This window comes from Oncorhynchus kisutch, linkage group LG10, assembly GCF_002021735.2.
Source record: "Oncorhynchus kisutch isolate 150728-3 linkage group LG10, Okis_V2, whole genome shotgun sequence".
NCBI lineage: Eukaryota > Metazoa > Chordata > Actinopteri > Salmoniformes > Salmonidae > Oncorhynchus > Oncorhynchus kisutch.
Window position 1 is genome coordinate 64503673 of NC_034183.2, and position 19406 is coordinate 64523078.

Genomic DNA, 19406 nt, shown 5'->3' on the forward strand with positions numbered 1-19406 from the left:
GTGGTAAGCAATTTATCTTGGGAAGTAATCGGTCAAACAACATGAAGGTGAAAATCCTGATCATAACCATTTAGCTGATGCTTCTGTGCATACTAACACATTTATATTTCATTTATAGAAAATAACAAATAAGGGAAAAACATTTTTGGAAGATAAGAAAAATAACAAGACTAGGCTACATGAACTAAATGAATGTTTCTCTGCTTCCAGGTTTTAACTGCAGAGACTTTAAAGACATTGCACCTGACCATGAAAAAGGTAGGTAAAACCCATTTATAAAACAATTATCTTCCAGTCTAGTAGTGTAAAGCCCTGATAAATCTATATTGTCCTATTGACTACAACTTTATATAAGTCCAGTCATCAAAAATATATCAAGACAGTGATTTTATAGGATGATGCCATTTGCAGGTGTCCCCTTTTTGACTCTCTTAACAAAATCTATATGAAGCATCAACAATTTTTCATAATCTACTGTGAAAAGAAATAAAGACAGTCATATCTGCTCCCAATAATTGAATGGGTAAACGCAACACTACCCCACTACCCATTACGTTATTGGTAGTATATATAGACTTTATTTCATTGTTTTCATAAGTGTACTATTCCTCTGCAACTTTTTTTGGAATGTCCGTCAACTCTTGCCTTTTACTGGAACATAATCTACTGTGACTCCATTCGGGGCTTCCATAGGAAATCCTAAATAACAGCCTGAAAACTAAAGTAAAGCTTTGTTGTAGTAGTTTTACATTAGAAGCAGCTTTCATCTTATTATCAGTGGCACCTGTTGTCTCTATCCAAGTCCCACCAGAGCAGGCCTACAGAGAGCTCAGGGGTCTCTTCCTGTCTGGGTCTGTGGAGTTGATGTCTCCCTTCCTATAGGTGGGATTATTTAGGAGAGGGAAGTGGATTCTAGAGGCGACAGTAGTACTCACTCTGACTGACTCCTCTCTTCCTTCTATTCACAGGGGTCCTGTGGCTGTGCATCACAGCTGAGTGTCTCTACCTCATCCTGCTGTTCACAGGTGGTGTACTCATGTGGTTAGAGCTGTGTCCTTGCCTCAGCGTCATGAACAAGCTGAAGCTCAACGCCTTTGCTGCCATGTTCACCGCCCTGTCAGGTAACACATCTGTGCCTGGGAATGATGTTCACAGTCATATATTTTTACAAAAATGTGACGTTCACCATTTGTCAAGTGAACAAGTCATCAAAGAATACTTTCATACAGTCACTCAAAGCTGATCACCAGCCATTGAGGAGTTGATTATCTCCCTGCATCCTTAACTATGAAGTCAGCTTCACAGAGGGGGCACACTAGTGAGTGGACATCCCCTGGCTCCATTTCTCAATGACCAGAGGCCATGTCAACCTCCATGCCACGCTATCACACTAAGGCTGGCACTGGGCTGGTCAAATTGGATAGAGAGCCTACAGTAGACAGGCTTTGGGAGTCCCAGCTCCACAGTAGAGCAGAGGCCAGCGTGTCTGTGTGTAACACTAGCCACCAAGGGGATTACATCATCTAATACCATGCATGCAACCCACTAACCATCCCAGGCAGGCAGAGGCCGGCCAGAGTGACCGTGGCTAGTCCATATCCTAAATGGATTATTTCAATTTTACAGATACGATATTCAGTACACTGCTGAATCTACTCTAAGTTTTCATCCTTTCAAAGACCATTTCCAAAGCTGATAGGAGGGGAATCAAGATGATGTTGAGAAAATGTATGTCAATCAGGAGTCATTTTCATTTAGATTCACTCACTGTATTGTCAATCAGGAGTCATTTTCATTTAGATTCACTCACTGTATTGTCAATCATAGTTATTGTGTTGCTATCCATCTGTCAAACTGTATTGTGGGGGTTAGTATTGTGGGGGTTAGAGAGAATATACACGTTTAAAATGTGCTTTATGCACTACAGAATTTGTGGAATCCCTACAGCTAACTCTCCTTGGGTCCGTGGAACAAATGTGGATGTGAATATGAAAATGATTTTGTTAGCAGAAAAGCAGAGCAATAATAGTAGCAGAGTGGGATGGGAGCCTTGCTCAGGGAGGTACAGTTGTAGGGAAGCTAGCCTAGCTAAGTGCTAACGTAGCGCGTAGAGCAGTGGTCTATGGTCTGTGTGTCCAATGCCTCTGGGGATTTGCTGGTTTCTGGACTAATCGGATTGGAGATGGGGCAGTGGTTTTGGGCCAAGACAAGGCCTACCCAGAGGAGTACCCCCCCCCCCCCCCCTCCCACCTTCCCCTGACCCCCCCCCCCCCCCCTGTTGTTAGGGCGTTAATCCCAAGTAAAGCAGCTGTAGACGAGCAGAATGTTGGCAGAGAGATGGCCAAGAGGCAGCAGAGAAAGAGAGAGTAGAGGGAACACTGTGCTGTGGTGGGCTTTGATTCTTCATCATTCTCTCTTCTATATGTCATTGTTATGAAGGGGAATGGCTGCAACTGTATTAATGTATCAGCTTCCCCAGTAATACTATAAACGGAATATCCAGTGAATAAGGAAGCATGATCATGGAGAAAATGAATGGACTGCACTCAATGTTGTTCACACTAACACCTGTCCTCATGCAAGGTTTTTAAAATAAGTGAAAGGTATCCAAACTGATAGCCCTCAATTCATAACGTGTACAATACTGCCACGTGTGGCTACTAATATCAATTGCCGATACCATTTTTTTGCTGTACTTATACCAGTGCTTTTGAAAGGTATAACCATTATACAAACAAATATATATAGTCTCATAAATTATCTCAGGATTTCATTCACCATATTTATATGCGTTTTTGTATTGTGTGGTGTCCCTCGGGATCCAGGCCTTTTGGGGATGGTTGCCCACATGATGTTCACCACGGCCTTTCAGCTGGCTGTGGCTATGGGTCCGGAGGACTGGAGGCCCAAGACCTGGGACTACAGCTGGTCCTACATGTATGTACCGACTAGGTCACTTACCATTACACTAGGTGCTATACAATAGGAGTGATTCAACTCTAATACCCAGCTATGTGATACTTGTGCAATTTTAAGCGACGCTAGCATTCTGAGGCCATGTATAGTAACACAGTCATGATGGAGAGAGCATGCAATGCTGAGGTTAATCACACCCTCTGTTCTTCTTCTTCCCCCTCCCCAGCTTAGCATGGGGCTCCTTCGCCACCTGCATGGCTTCTGCAGTGACAGCACTGAACAGGTACACCAAGACCATCGTAGAGTTCAAGTACAAGCGGCGGAACATTGAGAAGAACCTGAGGATCAAGCAGAAGCTGCTGGAGATGGACCTGCCAGAGCAGATGTGGGACATGTACCTGACGGCTGTGCCTGCAAGGGGAGAAGGAAATGCTGGGCCTCTGGACCTCCCTGTCAATGGGCACAAACCCTCCACTGGAGCAGCCTATGTAATGGGCCTGGACAGCATGACAGAATCACAGGGAGAGGCCTACTGCTAAGACAGTGGTCACCAACCCTGGGCCTGCAGGGCCCCATTCCAATACTGTTAGAATGTACCTTCCATCCTCCCTTCATTGAGGTTATGACTGCTCCAACATGATTGGATAAGTTCAAAACTCAAAGGGAAGGAAGAAAGGATGCATTTTCACAGTATCAGAACAGGGCCTAGGAGATCTATAAGGCTTTACAAGACCAGGCTTGGTGACCTCTTCATTAAAATGACCAAAAATTGGCTCTCATATACAGGATCCCAAACTCACTGGACTATATAGGGCATAATGGATCCCATTGAGAAGATCATTACTAATATTATGGCCAAAGGAACATGGAGCTGACTGAATAAACAACACTTGTCCTCAACTTCCTCCTGTATGTTTCTAGAGCCAAGGCCATGACTATTCTTATCATTACTGTTATTCTGGAGCAGATGGTAAAGCTGTTTTTATAAGCTATGTTAGTAGTTTTGTTGCCTCATTTGGCATGGGGCTGCAAATATCAGCCAAGTCTAGTTGCCATATGGATGCTTGGTGTACAGACGGCTATTTCCAACACGTACAGTAGGTTACAATATGGTGCTTATGTTTATATGTGCTGTATGTAAGTTTGTGTTTGAGAGAAAGTTGGATCTTAATATTTGCTTCAGAATGTAATGAAGAAAAAGCAGCACCCATAAACATACACAGGAAATGTATTGAACACAAACTTTGTCAGAAATGAAGGACAATACAGACTGTGAATCTGTCTATGATTCTTGGTAATATTGAGGAAATGGGTTTAAATGCCCTCATAACTAGGGAATATTTAAATGAAAACCAACTGCAAACGACTACAGACTGAATGGATCAATGCAGGACTCTACTAAATATTTCAAGTATTTGCCCATGCAGCTGCCTAGAATTGTCTTGGATTTAAATTATGGGATGCCATGTCATTTCTTATGGTAATACTTGCTCAATCTGACTACAGAAAAAAAATTGTATGACGATCACATTTTTCCAAGTAGTTTACAGTACTTCGACAATACTGTCTAAGCCTCTGTTGGGGAAGGACTGCCATCTAGTGGAGTAAAGGGTAAGTTAACACTAGAGTTCTGAGGACCTGCTTTCCAACGGTGGATGTTGCTGTCACTTTTCTCTGTATGTCTATGGTGTTACACAGTAGGCCTATGGCATTACTCACGTTACTTCTTGCGGTTTAACTGTCACAAAATAAAGTGTGACTGTTTTGATTTGTTTGCCAATACAGGTTGCATGAGGACTTGAGTTAATCCAGATGACATCAGGACCGTCACAAAATACACCAATTCAAGCTCTGTCCTGTATCCTCTTCGTGCAGCCTGTGTTTTGAACAGTAACGATGGTATCATCTTTTTTCCACCTCATTCTAGGCTCCCATCCTACCAGCCAAAGTCCTGCCCTGTCATCTGGTAGAAGCGCAGGTTGTGTGGCTGGTAGAACTGACGTAACCTGAGGATGACCTGAGGGTGGATGTCAGCATGTGGCCTGCCCTTGGTTCTGCCCAGGCAGTGGGGCTTGCTGCTGCCCTCTGGCTTCTTCAGGCAGGGGAAACCCTTTGTCTTGTTGAAGTAGAAGTGTTTGTCTGTGATGATTCTCTGAAGGCCCAGAAAGTCTTGGACTCTGCCCAGCTCCCCTGCAGGGTCGCTCACCAGCCTCTCCCCATGGACAAAGTGGATCTGTTCCAAGGGGAAGTGGGCCAGCCACCTCTCCAGGTGCAGAGCATACAGGCCAATCCAGATGGGGCTCCACAGATTGTCCACATTCAGCGCCTCCTCTGTCCCGTTATGGAACGTCAGGGTCTCAAAGCTGGGAACGCCCGGAGTCTTGGATATGATCTGGGTGTAGTCAGAGATGGCGCGGGTCACAGGGTCACGCACCACCACGATCAGTTTGACCTCCTGGGACATGGAGTGGATCCGGCCGGGGCTATCCGCCGTCACAAAGTACCTGGGTGTCTTCTCCAGGACCACTTGTCCCCCCAGAGCTTTGGGCATCAGGTTCCTGAGAGGGACAGTGAGGCTGTTCAATCTTATATCAAATACACAAAATAGAGCCAAATTAGAATATAACCATATCCATTTGTTTTAGATCGAAGAGAGGGTTAATTCTTTGAATAACAATCAACCAATCCAAGGTACTATTGATTGAGGCCTATAGCCAAATAAAGGGACTGAATCATCCCTTAACACCATGATCTATCTGGTCATGCTCACTCCCCACAGATCTCTATGTCATCCTGTGCCAATGAAGCCAACATGCCTGCTGGTTCTTAATAATTTACATGGTGTTATATAGTTTTCCCCAGTGTGCTCTCCAGTCTCACTCAGCTCTTCCTCCCTGCCAGATGTTAATACACTCCCATTCAACTGAATGAAGGCTGAGGGCCACTGAAACTCGTACACACCCCTTGTAAGAGCATGTGCTACCAGGAAGAAAGAGAGGACACACTCGGCTGTCTGCCTGAGTAGAAATCCAGATGAAGGACAAGAGAGAAAGAATGGAAGGAAGAAAGAAAGAAAGAGAGACTGAGAGAAAGGAGGAGGGAGGGAGCACAGAAATACAAGCAAAGTCCATTAGTGAGCCCACTTTTGATTTTCCCTGGAGACCAATGGCAGAATATGTTGTTTTTGTGTTGCATTGACTCGCTTGGCATTTGCACTCAGCTTTTCTCCCTTGGAGCTGTTATCTAACCATTAGCAAGATCGAGTTCAATTCCATGGGTAGTGTTTCAATAAAGAGCTGGGGTGGCAGGGTAGCCTAGTGGTTAGAGTGTTGGACTAGTAACCAGAAGGTTGCGAGTTCAAACCCCCGAGCTGACAAGGTACAAATCTGTCGTTCTGCCCCTGAACAGGCAGTTAACCCACTGTTCCTAGGCTGTCATTGAAAATAAGAATTTGTTCTTAACTGACTTGCCTGGTTAAATAAAGGTCAAAAATATATATAATTCATCTCAGCAGAAACAATGCATACTCCAGTGCATATTCTCATTAGACAATGTGGTGCTATACTTTGATCAAGCAGCTTGATGAATATTTCCATTTTGGGAACAGACAGTATGATACTTCAGACATCAACAGTGCTGAGCGATTAATGCTTTTTGACGATTAGTGCTTTTTGAGGTCAGTTCGGTCCGATTATTAAAAAAAGAATCACGGTTTCAATAATTTCAAAAATATTTTAAAACATTAAATGCACTATGCATTGTGTGGCCTGAATGCTGTAACAACACAGAATAAAACCATCAACAAAAGTCACATGATGGTAGTGACTGTCCATTACTGTTTATCACCTATTAACCATTTATTCACATTACTTTAATAAAATATTTCAGTTGTTGTGTATATTACATTTGTTTTATTTAATAACTTTATTATTTAATTCTAAGTCATCATCTCATCTCTATTGAGCTGCTATCTATGCAGTCTGACAAAATCACAATTTTGTAGTCCTTCAAAGTAAATAAGGCATACTTTTATGACTGCTGAATGCCAAATATCAATCACTTAGATCATGTACAGTATTTTCAGGTAGAGATAAACCCTCGTGAAGCCACAGCTGCTCTATAGCACCTCATGATCGCACATTCTTCTGTCTCTTCCATAGCAGGCGTAAAAGAAACAAAGACCGGACAAGTAGATGCGCAAGGGATTGTGGTCATTGTAGTTAATTCTCACGTTTTACGCTCTAAACAATAGAATATTGGCCTGTTGGAAACTACAACTCCTTACTACATCGCACAGCTGAGGCTGGATCTAATGTATCTCTAGAGAAACTGTACAATTAGCAAATTAATTGAACCAAAGTTGGTCAATCAGTTGTTTAAAAAAACGAAAAATAACCGCTCACCACACAACATCAAACAAGGGAGAGAACAAGGTCCATATTGTGGGGCACTGTTGGCCCAAGCACCTTGAAATTCATTTGTTGTAAGAAATGTGCTATATAATGTTTGATTGATTGAGTGATCATGTAGCAGATGTTAGGTTCAGGAGAATGTTTGGTACATTTATTTGTTTTTGGAGAACAGTCCAAATGATAAAATAATAATGGCATAGAGAACATCGCTCCATAATATTTGTGTTACAGATTTTACAGTTATTCTTCAGAGTGTATGTATGGGAAATGTAGGGCTCCCAAGTGGTGCAGCGGTCTAAAGCACTGCATCTCAGTGCTAGAAGTGTCACTACAGGCTCTGGTTTGATTCCAGGCTGTATCACAACCAGCTGTGATTGGGAGTCCCATAGGGCGGTGCACAATTGGCCCAGTGTCATCCGGGTTAGGGTTTGACGGGGCTAGGCCGTCATTGTAAATAATAATTTGTTCTTAACTTACTTGCCTCGTTAAATACATTTTTTTAAATAAGTAGAGAAATTCTCCCAGACATTAAATAACCCCTTTAACTTGCAATACACACGGCTGACCATGAGGTGCATCATTCTACACCTTTTGCAAGTTGTAAACATAATCAGAACGCAAACAATGAAACCCTCCTGTCAATCAAATATATATAAACAAATATCAACCAAACACAAATGTTTGTTTCAGCATTATCATTCTAATCATCATCATCATCACCATTATCATCATCATAATCGATAGCAGGGTAGGTACATACCTGTACCAATTCAACCCACGTGAGTAATGTCTGTCGAAAAAGTGGGGTTCAGAGCCAAGTGCTCGAATGTCAGGATGAAGTCTTAGGAATTCCAAAAGAGCTCGTGTTCCGCCCTTTTTCACCCCTATGATGATTGCTTGGGGTAGCCTCCTTGTTGCGGTCCAGTCCTTACCAACATTGGCTGATTGCTCACCAACTGCACCTGCGCTGCCGAAGGGGGATGCTGAGCGCACACCGACATCTGTAGCCGAGGCATTCTTCCTTTGGAACAGCACAGTCAAAGGTAAAAGTTGAGAGGTTTGCTTCAAATGTTTCGCAGTATCCACTAAAATAAAATCACAGCAGCCGGAGAGAATGAAGTACAGCGACGCGCAAACCACAGCAAGGGAGAACATGAAGAGAAGTTTATGCAGGAGTCGCGGAACGTCTTGTTGAAGGTGATGAGAACCAGCCATACCTTCTTCCACAAACAAATTGAGGCCATTCTATGAACAACACATCTCTTCTTTCGGTACATCTGGTATTCTTGTAAACAAAAGCACATAATCATAATTCCATGCCCAAAAACCTGGTGCACCGGCTGTTCCAAGCGAAGTGCCAAATACGCTTGTCATCCCATACTGACACGTTTTTGATCTCTAAACTGATCATCGCAATAAATTGTTCCTTTCTATAATAACAATATTTTGTTGGACATAAATGACGGTATAATGTTTCCACACACAGTTAGTATAGTAGGTTCTTGCTCATCTGACACTGATATATTAACCATCATCTGGAGATGCTGTGCGCATCTTTCAGTGCTGCTCTACCTTGATTGGAGGGATGGTAGAGAAGGCGGGTTTCACTGCTCAAACTTAAACTGTTGAGCCATGATCCTGTAACATCAGCTTTAGGATAACTTTCTTTCTCAATGTTTGCAGTAGACAGGCAATTTGCTTTCCTTCCTCAGGCTATGGTATTATGTTGGTCAGGAGGGAAATAAGACCACAAGGCAACTAATTTCAGCTTTGACATAGTTTTCAGGTGACAATTTCTTCAATAAATATTGATTTATGCCTGAATAAAGTAGGATACTTGATAAAGAGATTTTCTTTTGCAATTCATATTACAGTTTTTGAGGCATATATGGGAACAGCTGACCATGCAGATTTTTTGGAGGTTCCTTGCATGACTTAACACACATTATTGTTCTGCAATGATTGAATATTGTTCTTTGCATCCACAGACAGAAAGCCCTGTACATAGGCATCATGACGTAATAGGAAGCATTGGTAATACAACCAGGATAATCTCCTGGCAGAGGTATTAAGTTATACGGGGGGGGGGGGGGGTTGTGTCGGATTCTGCTTTTTTTCGCAGCATCACAGTGAAAATAGTTTTTTTATGAAAGGACAGCCCAATAATGACTGTATTATGGGTCATATGGGTCACTTCTGATACTGTGAAATCTCCTCTGAACAGGAAACTGTGTATTGTAAGCTTACACAGTTTACCAGGAATTGGTCACTGTACAATCTGACATTGGAGCCAACTCCACTTATGTCCCTTAATTTAATATGATCTGTGTACTCTGGTGGAACCTTTAAAGAGCAATCAATGCTATTATAATCAAATAATGCCATTTCAGATTCAAACTCAGATGTAGTTTACCAGAAATCCAATGCACATCCTTATAAGTGAAAAGCTATGACAAACAATAGACGCAAGAGGCTGAAGAGAAGCCTTCACGTGGAGAGAAACCTTCACAAGGAGAGAAACCTTCATGTGGAGAGAAGCCTTCACAACCTTCACGTGGAGAGAAGCCTTCACAAGCCTTCAGGTGGAGAGAAGCCTTCACAAGCCTTCAGGTGGAGAGAAGCCTTCACAAGCCTTCAGGTGGAGAGAAGCCTTCACAAGCCTTCAGGTGGAGAGAAGCCTTCACAAGCCTTCAGGTGGAGAGAAGCCTTCAAAAGCCTTCAGGTGGAGAGAAGCCTTAACAAGCCTTCAGGTGGAGAGAAGCCTTCACAAGCCTTCAGGTAGAGAGAAGCCTTAACAAGCCTTCAGGTGGAGAGAAGCCTTCACAAGCCTTCAGGTGGAGAGAAGCCTTCACAAGCCTTCAGGTGGAGAGAAGCCTTCACAAGCCTTCAGGTGGAGAGAACCTTAACAAGCCTTCAGGTGGAGAGAAGCCTTAACAAGCTTTGCATAAATTAAGGCACCAGGAGATTCATATTGGATCAAATAATATGCTGTGGAAATATCAGTGAAAATAACCCACTGAGCACAGACTAGTTTTGATTTAAATTAAACAAACATCTAGTTTTTATTTAAATTTGGTAGAGTTTAGGTTAAAAGTGACTACATTCACTTACGTTGATGTCTTTATTCAAATTCAAGCAGTTTTCCACATTTATTCAACATCATCACATTTAAACAAAGCATTTATTGTTACATTTGAACAAGGGTCATGTGAGATAGGACAAGTTATTTCATTGTGTTATTTTTTACATTTATTTTTTACTTTAGTTTATTTAGTAAATATTTTCTGAATTATATTTTCTTAAAACTGAATTGTTGGTTAAGGGCTTGTAAGTAAGCATTTCAAAGTAAGGTCTACACCTGTTGCACTTGGCGCATGTGACAAATAACATTTGATTTCATTTCATTTGAAGAGAGAATTCAAACCGTTTGCTGTGAAAGCACAAGGTATTGCCACCAATGATGTGGCTTCAATACGGGGACCCTGTCTTTCTCTTCCAGAATCACATCTGAAGGTTGGCAAAACAATAGAGGCTTTCATCTACATCTAAATTAATCTAAATGTCCATCACTGTTTTCCTAAAATACACAGCATCAGCTGGATATGTGTGTTCAACATTCACATTCTGCTACCATTTCTGTCAAGCCGTTTACGCACACAGTATGATGCATACATTCGATAAATCCAACGTATGCACCACACAGAATGCACTGCAATGCCTCTGCAACGCAATGCTGCAAGGCAAACGCAGCATTCCACTGGAAATGAATGTACTTCTGGTGTACCAAAATGCAATAACTGTCGGTGTGATCGAGGCGTTTCAGTCACTGTGCAGTGCAGGGTGACCTGGTTTCTGCATCACATCTGGGATCATTGTTTAATAAGACCCGGTGCATTGTAAATACATAGGGATTAAAGATCACTTTAGAAAGCAGAGACATGTCTACGCGTCTGTATCTCAGATAAATCCCTGTTTGTTCTTGAAAATGACCACATTGGATTATAGGGTGGAAAAATGATGGGTGAAGATGTGAGGATGCTGCTGCTACCCTCTACTGAATTCACCTTCCTACGGCTTACATTCCACAGCCTCACATGCCCCAAGCATATCTGATTGTGTGTGTGTGTGTGCGTACATGGTTAGTTCTGTCAGAGAACAGTCATAAATGTCCCCTTTTCAGGACCCTGTCTTTCAAAGATAATTAGTAATTAGTAGGCAATTAAGGTCACAGTTATGAAAACTTAGGACACTAAAGAGGCCTTTCTACTGACTCAGAAAAAACACTTAGTCATGCTGCAAGGAGGCATAACGACTGCAGATGTGGCCAGGGCAATAAATTGCAATGTCTGTACTGTGAGACGCCTAAGACAGTGCAACAGGGAGACAGGACCGACAGCTGATCATTCTCGCAGTGGCAGACCACGTGTAACAACACCTGCACAGGATCGGTACATCCGAACATCACATCTGCGGGACAGGTACAGCATGACAACAACAACTGTCCGAGTTACACCAGGAACGCCCAATCCCTTCATCAGTGCTCAGACTGTCCGCAATAGGCTGAGAGAGGCTGGACTGAGGACTTGTAAGCCTGTTGTAAGGCAGGTCCTCACCAGACATCATCAGCAACAACGTCGCCTATGGGCACAAACCCACTGTCGCTGGACCAGACAGGATTCACGTTTATCATCTAAGGAATGGACGTTATACCGAGGCCTGTACTCTGGAGCAGGATCGATTTGGAGGTGGAGGGTCCATCATGGTCTGGGGCGGTGTGTCACATCATCATCGGACTGAGCTTGTTGTCCCAGACGTGATATCCCTCTAGTGGTGTGGGGGCTGTGCTTTGGCAAAGTGGGTGGGGTTATATCCTTCCTGTTTGGCCCTGTCCGGGGGTGTCCTCGGATGGGGCCACAGTGTTTCCTGACCCCTCCTGTCTCAGCCTCCAGTATTTATGCTGCAGTAGTTTATGTGTCGGGGGGCTAGGGTCAGTTTGTTATATCTGGAGTACTTCTCCTGTCCTATTCGGTGTCCTGTGTGAATCTAAGTGTGCGTTCACTAATTCTCTCCTTCTCTCTTTCTTTCTCTCTCGGAGGACCTGAGCCCTAGGACCATGCCCCAGGACTACCTGACATGATGACTCCTTGCTGTCCCCAGTCCATCTGACCATGCTGCTGCTCCAGTTTCAACTGTTCTGCCTTATTATTATATGACCATGCTGGTCATTTATGAACATTTGAACATCTTGGCCATGTTCTGTTATAATCTCCACCCGGCACAGCCAGAAGAGGACTGGCCACCCCACATAGCCTGGTTTCTCTCTAGGTTTCTTCCTAGGTTTTGGCCTTTCTAGGGAGTTTTTCCTAGCCACCGTGCTTCTACACCTGCATTGCTTGCTGTTTGTGGTTTTAGGCTGGGTTTCTGTACAGCACTTTGAGATATCAGCTGATGTACGAAGGGCTATATAAATACATTTGATTTGATTTGTCATTGCAGGCAATCTTAACGCTGTGCGTTACAGGGAAGACATCCTCCTCCTTCATGTGGTACCCTTCCTGCAGGCTCATCCTGACATGACCCTCCAGCATGACAATGCCACCAGCCATATTGCTCATTCTGTGTGTGATTTCCTGCAAGACAGGAATGTCAGTGTTCTGCCATGGCCAGCGAAGAGCCCGGATCTCAATTCCATTAAGCACGTCTGGGACCTGTTGGATCGGAGGGTGAGGGCTAGGGTCATTCCCCCCAGAAATGTCTTGCAGGAACTTGCAGGTGCCATGGTGGAAGAGTGTGGTAACATCTCACAGCAAGAACTGGCAAATCTGGTGCAGTCCATGAGGAGGAGATGCACTGCAGTACAGCTGATGGCCACACCAGAAACTGACTGTTACTTTTGATTTTGACCCCCCCCACCCTTTGTTCAGGGACACATCATTCAATTTCTGTTAGTCACATGTCTGTGTAACTTGTTAAGTTTATGTCTCAGTTGTTGAATCTTGTCATGTTCATACAAATATTTACACGTTAAGTTTGCTGAAAATAAACTCCGTTTAGGACGCCGTTTTAAACGCAGAGAGGACGTTTCTTTTTTTGCTGAGTTGATGCTATACTGTACCACTGCAATACTAGTGTGACACTCAAATCATGTTAGATGGGTGATAGAGATATTGTCCACTGTAGGTTTTCTGCTAAGTGGTAAATGTAATCTGTTGAATTGTTAGTGTCAGGAAATAAAGATGGCAACTCACTTAAACTCTGAAGGGAGATACATGTAAGTGTGATCAATATATTTGTGCTATGTCTTACTTCATAACGAAGCAGAGCTGCTTCTCTGTAGTTAACAGGAAGAGATTTTTCTGCAACTGAAATGACAGGTCTTTCTCACAGCTGCTCCAAGGCAAGTCATAATTGGTCTGTTGTGAGGTTAAATCAACATTGTGCTGTAATACTTCTCCCAAATATTTATTTCCCGGCTTGTGGTTCTGTTTTAGTTCTTAGTGCTTTGTAAAGGTAAACTTTCCGAAACAAACGACTACAACTAGTAATTGTTAACTGTTTCTATAGAACCCGCTCCTCTTCTCTTCCAACGTGCTGAATCTCAATCCAATTCTCTGAATCCAGCAGATTACCTATAGAGATCTTCTTAAATGTATGCAGAGGCATGTTCACAATAGTATGCTAATGTGGCCCCATATGCAACATTTTTACCTGGTACGCCTCCCCATCCTGCAATCACAGATAAGACTCTTGACCTCTGAGCTGAGAGATAACAAGAGATTGTTATGTCATGTTATTTTCAAAAGGTGTATTGCTCTTCAAGAATCTTTGGTCTATACCCAATCATGTCATCTTAAAACGCCCCCAGAAAATGAATTAGTCACCACTGGCCCACAATAATCTTTCCTTATTATCACACAATGTAACTGCCCTCAACATGTCTAAAGAATATTTAATACAAAATGTTACATTAACTGGAACTAAAAAAGTGTCTGTAATGTACTGTAGTAATAGCAGCTCGTTCAACAAACATTGCCCTTTTATCATCAGCTCGGTACCATTACAATAACCGTATTTTGTCTCTCCAAAAACCGGTCCAATGGATAAGGTTACTTTCCAAATCCCCCTGGTACAGTAGTAAGTGTAGAGTTATAAGGTCTGAGCACTATACTGCTGTCCTGAAAGGCAATATCCTCTTGATTAGAACTAAAGCCCTTAAACCCACTGTCACTTCCAGATAATACTATTTTAAAGGAGATTACTCTTTACTTCTTGAGTATTCAGAGATTAATACAGGATCCCTATCTATGACTGGATTAAAAACTGTAATCTGATTTGCAAAAAAACATCATGTTTATTTATCCTATTTTTATTCTGTACAAATCCTGAATTGGGATGATTCAATCAATAACGTCTATCCTCTATTCTGCAGGTGTTATATTCTTGAGAACAAAAGAACAACATTATGAAGACCCGGACTAGACTGGGTAGCTCTCTACTGAAGACATGACAAGGAGAGGGTGTTTGATATCAATGTAATCTATTATAGAAATGACAATTGTTCAATCAATGAAAAATTTACAAACACATAAGAGATTATTCACAAATAATTTAAACAAGCAACTAATACAACAGACAACTTTATAAAGAAGAATTATTTCTATCAATACAACTTTTCCTTTATGATGGAAATAGTAAGCTACATTTGAAGTGACTCGGACACAGTTGCTTATTTTGGCCTCTTATTGAACGTACTCCTGAATAAATATTTCTCAAAGGCATGGTCAGAGAATGCAAAATAAGGTAGACTGAAAGCAGGCTGATAATCAATATGTATATATATATATATTCATACAGTACCAGTCAAAAGTTTGGACACACCTACTCATTCAAGGGTTTTTCTTTATTTTTATTTTTACATTGTAGAATAATAGAGAAGACATCAAAACTATGAAAAAACACATATGGAATCATGTAGTAACCAAAAAAGTGTTAAACAAATCAAAATATATTCTATAAATATATAGCCTTGATGACAGCGTTGCACACTCTTGGCATTCTCTCAACCAGCTTCACCTGGAATGCATTTCCAACCGTTTGAAGGAGTTCCCACATATGCTCAGCACTTGTTGGCAGCTTTTCCTTCACTCTGCAGTCCAACTCATCCCAAACCATCTCAATTGGGTTGAGATCGGGTGATGGTGGAGGCCAGGTCATCTGATGCAGCACTCCATCACTCTCCTACTTGGTCAAATAGCCCTTACACAGGCTGGAGGTGTGTTGGATCATTGTCCTGTTTAAAAACAAATGATAAACCCACTAAGCGCAAACCAGATGGGATGGCATATCGCTGCAGAATGCTGTGGTAGCCATGCTGGCTAAGTGTGCCTTGAATTCTAAATAAATTACTGACAGTGTCACCAGCAAAGCACCCCCACACCATCATACCTCCTCCTCCATGCTTCACAGTTGGAACCACACATAGAGAGATCATCCGTACTCTGCGTCGCAAAAAGACATGGCGGTTGGAACAAAAAATATCACATTTAGACTCATCAGACCAAAGGACAGATTTCCACCGGTCTATTGTCCATTCTCGTGTTTCTAGGCCCAAGCAAGTATCTTATTATTATTGGTGTCCTATAGTAGTGGTTTCTTTGCAGCAATTTGATCATGAAGGCCTAATTCATGCAGTCTCCTCTGAACAGTTGATGTTGAGATGTGTCTTTTACTTGAACTCTGTGAAGCATTTATTTGGACTGCAATTTCTGAGGCTGGTAACTATAATGAACTTGTCCTCTGCAGCAGAGGTAACTGGATCTTCCTTTCCTATGGCGGTCCTCATGAGAGACAGTTTCATCATAGTGCTTGATGGTTTTTGCGACTGTACAACTTTCAAAGTTCTTGTCATTTTCCGGATTGACTGACCTTTATGTCTTCAAGTAATGCTGGACTTCCGTTTCTGTCATCTGTCCGTTTCTATCAGCTGTCATCAAGGCTACCTTGAAGAATCTAAAATCTAAAATATATTTAGATTTGTTTAACACTTTTTTGGTTACTATATGATTCCATATGTGTTATTTCATAGTTTTGATTCTCTTCACTATTATTATACCATGTAGAACATAGTAAAAATAAAGAAAAACCCTTGAATGAATTGGTGTGTCCAAACTTTTGACTAGTACTGTAAATACTGAATACATTATTTTAAAGTATTATGTAATTTTATAATTACCATTCTTTCCAACCACTATTCATCAAGGATGCAGCTTATTCAGACTATAATAAGATCCTTATAACCAAGAAGTGGGGTTTCCTCAACATATTTCTTAATATAACAACAAGATATATGGGCCTTGAGGTTTTCTTCCACTAGAAAATCCATGGCAGCCTGAATAGAGGAGAGAATGGTTCAAATGTATTAATAAATAATATGAATAATATTGCAATTAAAAAATATTACCAAACATGCAACTATTTTATTGTTACCAAAGACATTATGAGTCATGTATGGAAGCCAATTCCCAACACATACAAAAAAAGTCAATACTATCTAAAATGTAGAGATGGTAAATCATACATATATATACATATATATATTACATTTAACCTTTATTTAACTGGGCAAGTCAGTTAAGAACAAATTCTTATTTACAATGACAGCCTAGCAACACTGGGTTAACTGCCTTGTTCAGGGGCAGAACAACAGATTTTTTTCTTGTCAGCTCAGGGATTCGATTCAGCAACCTTTCGGTTACTGGCCCAACGCTCTAACCACTAGGCTACCTGCCGTGCCATGTTTACTTATGTGTAGCATTGTGTGGTGATTTCCATCTGTCAGCTTCAGCACAAACTGATCAACTGTAGCCTACTGATAACAACCACAGCTGCAGGTAGCCAGAGAAGCCTAAGCACTCTGATTCCCTCTGGGCAAGGGAAACAAAGCAGTAACATCATGTATTTATAGCCTAAGCTATGTATTTACAACCTAAATTATATATTAAATATAGGCCAATTTATTTGTGTTAAGAGAAAATATGAATGTGATCTAATTTGATTTATATTCAAACTTTGTGCGGCTAAGCTACATAGACCTTTTTTAATCCAAAATGATTGACTGCAATTAATCAATCAACACAATAGCAATGGTTTGTTGTGTGATTTACTTTTTAATTACAGATGCAAAGTCCTACATGATGCAACCCTGCATAAAGCAAGCTCAGCACTGTTAGCTCTATTGACCACTAACAGTTGTTGTCTCTGTGTCTGTGTAAAGGACCAGGAGTCCTCCCTAGGGCGAGGACTTAATATCTCAACATTTTATAGGACACATCACTGCACGCTATACTCCTCTGTAAACTGGCCATCTCTGTATACCCGTCGCAAGACCCATTGGTTGATGCTTATTTATAAAACCCTCTTAGGCCTCACTCCCCCCTATCTGAGATATCTACTGCAGCCCTCATCCTCCACATACAACACCTGTTCTGCCAGTCACATTCTGTTAAAGGTTCCCAAAGCACACACATCCCTGGGTCGCTCCTCTTTTCAGTTCGCTGCAGCTAACTTAGCGACTGGAACGAGCTGCAAAAAACACCCAAACTGGACAGTTTTATCTCCATCTCTACATTCAAAGACTCAATCATGGACATTTACTGACACTTCGTGTGATGTATTGTTGTCTCTACCTTTTTGCCCTTCGTGCTGTTGTCTGTGCCTAACAATGTTTGTACCATGTTTGTGCTGCTACCATGTTGTGCTGCTGCCATGTTGTGTTGTTGTCATGTTGTGCTGCTACCATGTATTGTCATGTTCCTGTCTTTTTATGTTGTTGTCTTATGTCTCTCTTTATGTAGTGTTGTGGTGTCTCTTTTGTCGTGATGTGTGTTTTGTCCTACATTTAAATAAGTTGGGCCCCATCCCCACAGGAGGCCTTTTGCCTCTTCGTAGGCCGTTCTTGTAAATAATCATTTGTTATTAATTGACTTGCCTAGTTAAATTAAGGTTAGAAAAAAAGTATCTCAAAATGTTGACTTACGTATCTCAAAATTTGTAGATAGTACCTAGAAATGTTTAGATAGTATAATCATTTTCTAAGGTCAAATGCAGGCGTTTTTTAAATTCTCAATATCAAATCATTGCTGGTTAACTTGTTTTCAAATAGCAAAGAGCAATTTCTCAAGCAATCATTTTGCTATGACTGTCTGGGAGTGGTCTGAGTAGGGAGGGAAAAACTGAAAACTAGTTGTTATCGGCAGAGTAGTTTGGAACAATATTTAATTGGACTATTTACTAATTTACCGCCTGTTCATTTCACCAGGCAGGCCAAAACTCCATCCCACCAAAACAGAATGACATTTCAAACTGTTCTTACACTAAAAGGGCATTATCATAATTTTCACAATTTCACAGATTTATTCAAACCTGTGTGGAATTATATATAAAACACGGTATAACACGTTTTGACTGCACTGGGCCTTTACATTTTTGGGGGGTGGCGAAAATGGGATTCCATAGTCACGACAGTTTACCTTTGACAGAAGAGCTGCAACACCTTTGCCCCTGAAAGACTCGGGTACATAAGTTGACAGTAGATCTACCTCCTTCTTGCTCGTAAATTTGTAGCGCAGCACCGCGCTATCCTGATGTCCTGTGCCAAGAGAGTAAAATGTTATTTATACGTGTAACATATTATATTCCCCACTAGGAACCTTCCCAAGTGGGCCATGCATGAACACCGGCCTCGAGTTACTATAACCCCCTGGTTGTAAATGGCAATCCCTGCTCTGTTTCACGCTCACCTTCGCCGTCCAGGTTGATAGAAAAGCAGAGGTTGTGTCGGTCATGTTTTACTCTCAAATCGGTGTTAGGACTCAATACACTAAAGGCAGACATATGAGTATTCAAACCCTTTACAGAATGAGGTGTGCTGTTCAATGCATAGACGCGAAAAATCAATTTTCGTAAAGCCATATCGATATTCTTGTTCAAGAGTCAGTTCTCGCTCGTGGCTGTGCGCAGTCTTTCCCAATGCAATTCCATTGATGTCCACTAGCCAGCGTAAAATAGTTACTTCATGAC

The 19406-nt window shown here is 41.7% G+C and overlaps 2 protein-coding genes and 1 non-coding gene across 4 annotated transcripts; 1 reads left to right on the forward strand and 2 right to left on the reverse strand.

Annotated features, from left to right (window-relative positions):
• Nucleotides 1-971: 971 nt before the first annotated feature.
• On the forward strand, nt 972-4159 carry LOC116375915 (germ cell-specific gene 1-like protein). Its single transcript, XM_031834698.1, has 3 exons — nt 972-1121; nt 2826-2937; nt 3143-4159. The coding sequence occupies exons 1-3, from the start codon at nt 1037-1039 to the stop codon at nt 3453-3455; spliced, it is 510 nt and encodes a 169-aa protein (XP_031690558.1). The 5' UTR covers nt 972-1036; the 3' UTR covers nt 3456-4159.
• On the reverse strand, nt 4129-8693 carry LOC116352768 (heparan sulfate glucosamine 3-O-sulfotransferase 3B1-like). The gene is made up of 2 exons (XM_020486822.2): nt 8089-8693; nt 4129-5474 (listed from the first exon to the last, which is right to left on the reverse strand). Exons 1-2 carry the CDS (start codon nt 8541-8543, stop codon nt 4853-4855), a joined length of 1077 nt encoding a protein of 358 aa, XP_020342411.2. The 5' UTR covers nt 8544-8693; the 3' UTR covers nt 4129-4852.
• A 7469-nt stretch (nt 8694-16162) lies between these two features.
• Nucleotides 16163-19373, reverse strand: LOC109893562 (uncharacterized). 2 transcript variants are annotated; one of them, XR_002255774.2, is made up of 4 exons: nt 19127-19373; nt 18857-18975; nt 18364-18388; nt 16163-16716 (listed from the first exon to the last, which is right to left on the reverse strand). It is a non-coding gene; the product is annotated as an uncharacterized LOC109893562 (transcript). The 2 variants fall into 2 exon arrangements; XR_002255775.2 differs by lacking the exon at nt 18364-18388 and having other exon boundaries at nt 16424-16716; nt 19127-19372.
• Between the last annotated feature and the right edge of the window lie 33 nt (nt 19374-19406).

Excerpts from the sequence above, each read along its gene's own strand:
- LOC116375915 (XM_031834698.1), top strand. The coding sequence starts at position 1,037 with ATGTGGTTAGAGCTGTGTCCTTGCCTCAGCGTCATGAACAAGCTGAAG. Across the intron at positions 1,122-2,825 it reads CATGTTCACCGCCCTGTCAG|GCCTTTTGGGGATGGTTGCC; the intron begins GTAACACATCTG and ends CTCGGGATCCAG. Across the intron at positions 2,938-3,142 it reads GACTACAGCTGGTCCTACAT|CTTAGCATGGGGCTCCTTCG; the intron begins GTATGTACCGAC and ends CCCCCTCCCCAG.
- LOC116352768 (XM_020486822.2), bottom strand. The coding sequence starts at position 8,543 with ATGGCTGGTTCTCATCACCTTCAACAAGACGTTCCGCGACTCCTGCAT. Across the intron at positions 5,475-8,088 it reads CGTGGGTTGAATTGGTACAG|GAACCTGATGCCCAAAGCTC; the intron begins GTATGTACCTAC and ends TGTCCCTCTCAG.